Here is a 768-nt window from a genome sequence, read left to right on the forward strand (position 1 = left end):
TGGGCCGGGCGGGGCCGGGGGCTGCGGCCCCGCGCCGCCGAGGGGCTGTCCGCGCCGTCCGAGCCGGAACTGGGGGACTCAAACACGTCGCAAACGCCGGAGTCTCCGGGAAGCGGGCACGGGTTCAGGGGCTGCAGCGGCTGCTTCCTCCGGAGGCGCGGACGCCGGCTCTTCTTCACCGGGGCGCGGAGGTTCTGCTCGCTGGCCTGCATCCCCGCCCGGGCGGCGGGGCTCGCGGGGCTGGTGAGGCAGGGGGTCACCATGACGCGGCCGGGCGGCCGTTCTAGCGCCCCCAACGTCCCGGCTGCGGCGGGCGGCCGGGGCGCGCGCTCCAGCGCGAAGAAGGCGGGGCGCCGCGGCCGGCGCGGCGCTAAGTACGGGCTCGGCTCTGCCACGCCCCCAGCCTCTCACTGGCTGAGCCCAGCGCGGCACGAGAGCCGCGCTTTCGCGGCTGGAGAGCCACGCCCCCGCGGCTGGAGAGCCACGCCCCCTCGGGCGCCGGCCTCGCGTCGCCGCCGCGCGCGCCGCGCAGCCGCCTTTCGCCGCGCGCGTCCCACGTTACCCCGGCAACCGGAGCCCGGGTCGCCGCCCGAGCCGAGTGCGCGGAGGGAGTGCGAGTGGTGCGGCGGCGGCTCAGCCAGGTGATGAGCTGAGGGGCTCCGCTGAACCCGGGAGAAAGATGCTCCCAGGGGGCAGCTCCCGGTTCTTGACCGGATGGTCTCAACACGTGCGAGCGCCTTGCATGCCGGCTCTACTCCAGGTCGGTAA

At 76.3% G+C, this 768-nt stretch overlaps 1 protein-coding gene across 1 annotated transcript in view; it reads right to left on the reverse strand.

Moving 5' to 3' along the window:
• CCNO (cyclin O) overlaps positions 1–339 on the reverse strand; it is a 2,415-nt gene extending 2,076 nt beyond the window's left edge. The window contains exon 1 of the mRNA XM_008065784.2: positions 7–339. Within this exon, the coding sequence (XP_008063975.1) occupies positions 7–263 (257 nt within the window). The 5' untranslated portion in view covers positions 264–339. The remainder of the gene's footprint in view (positions 1–6) is intronic.
• Between the last annotated feature and the right edge of the window lie 429 nt (positions 340–768).

Source organism: Carlito syrichta, unplaced genomic scaffold (assembly GCF_000164805.1).
Source record: "Carlito syrichta isolate Samal-C Ts95f unplaced genomic scaffold, Tarsius_syrichta-2.0.1 Scaffold308804, whole genome shotgun sequence".
NCBI classification, from domain to species: domain Eukaryota; kingdom Metazoa; phylum Chordata; class Mammalia; order Primates; family Tarsiidae; genus Carlito; species Carlito syrichta.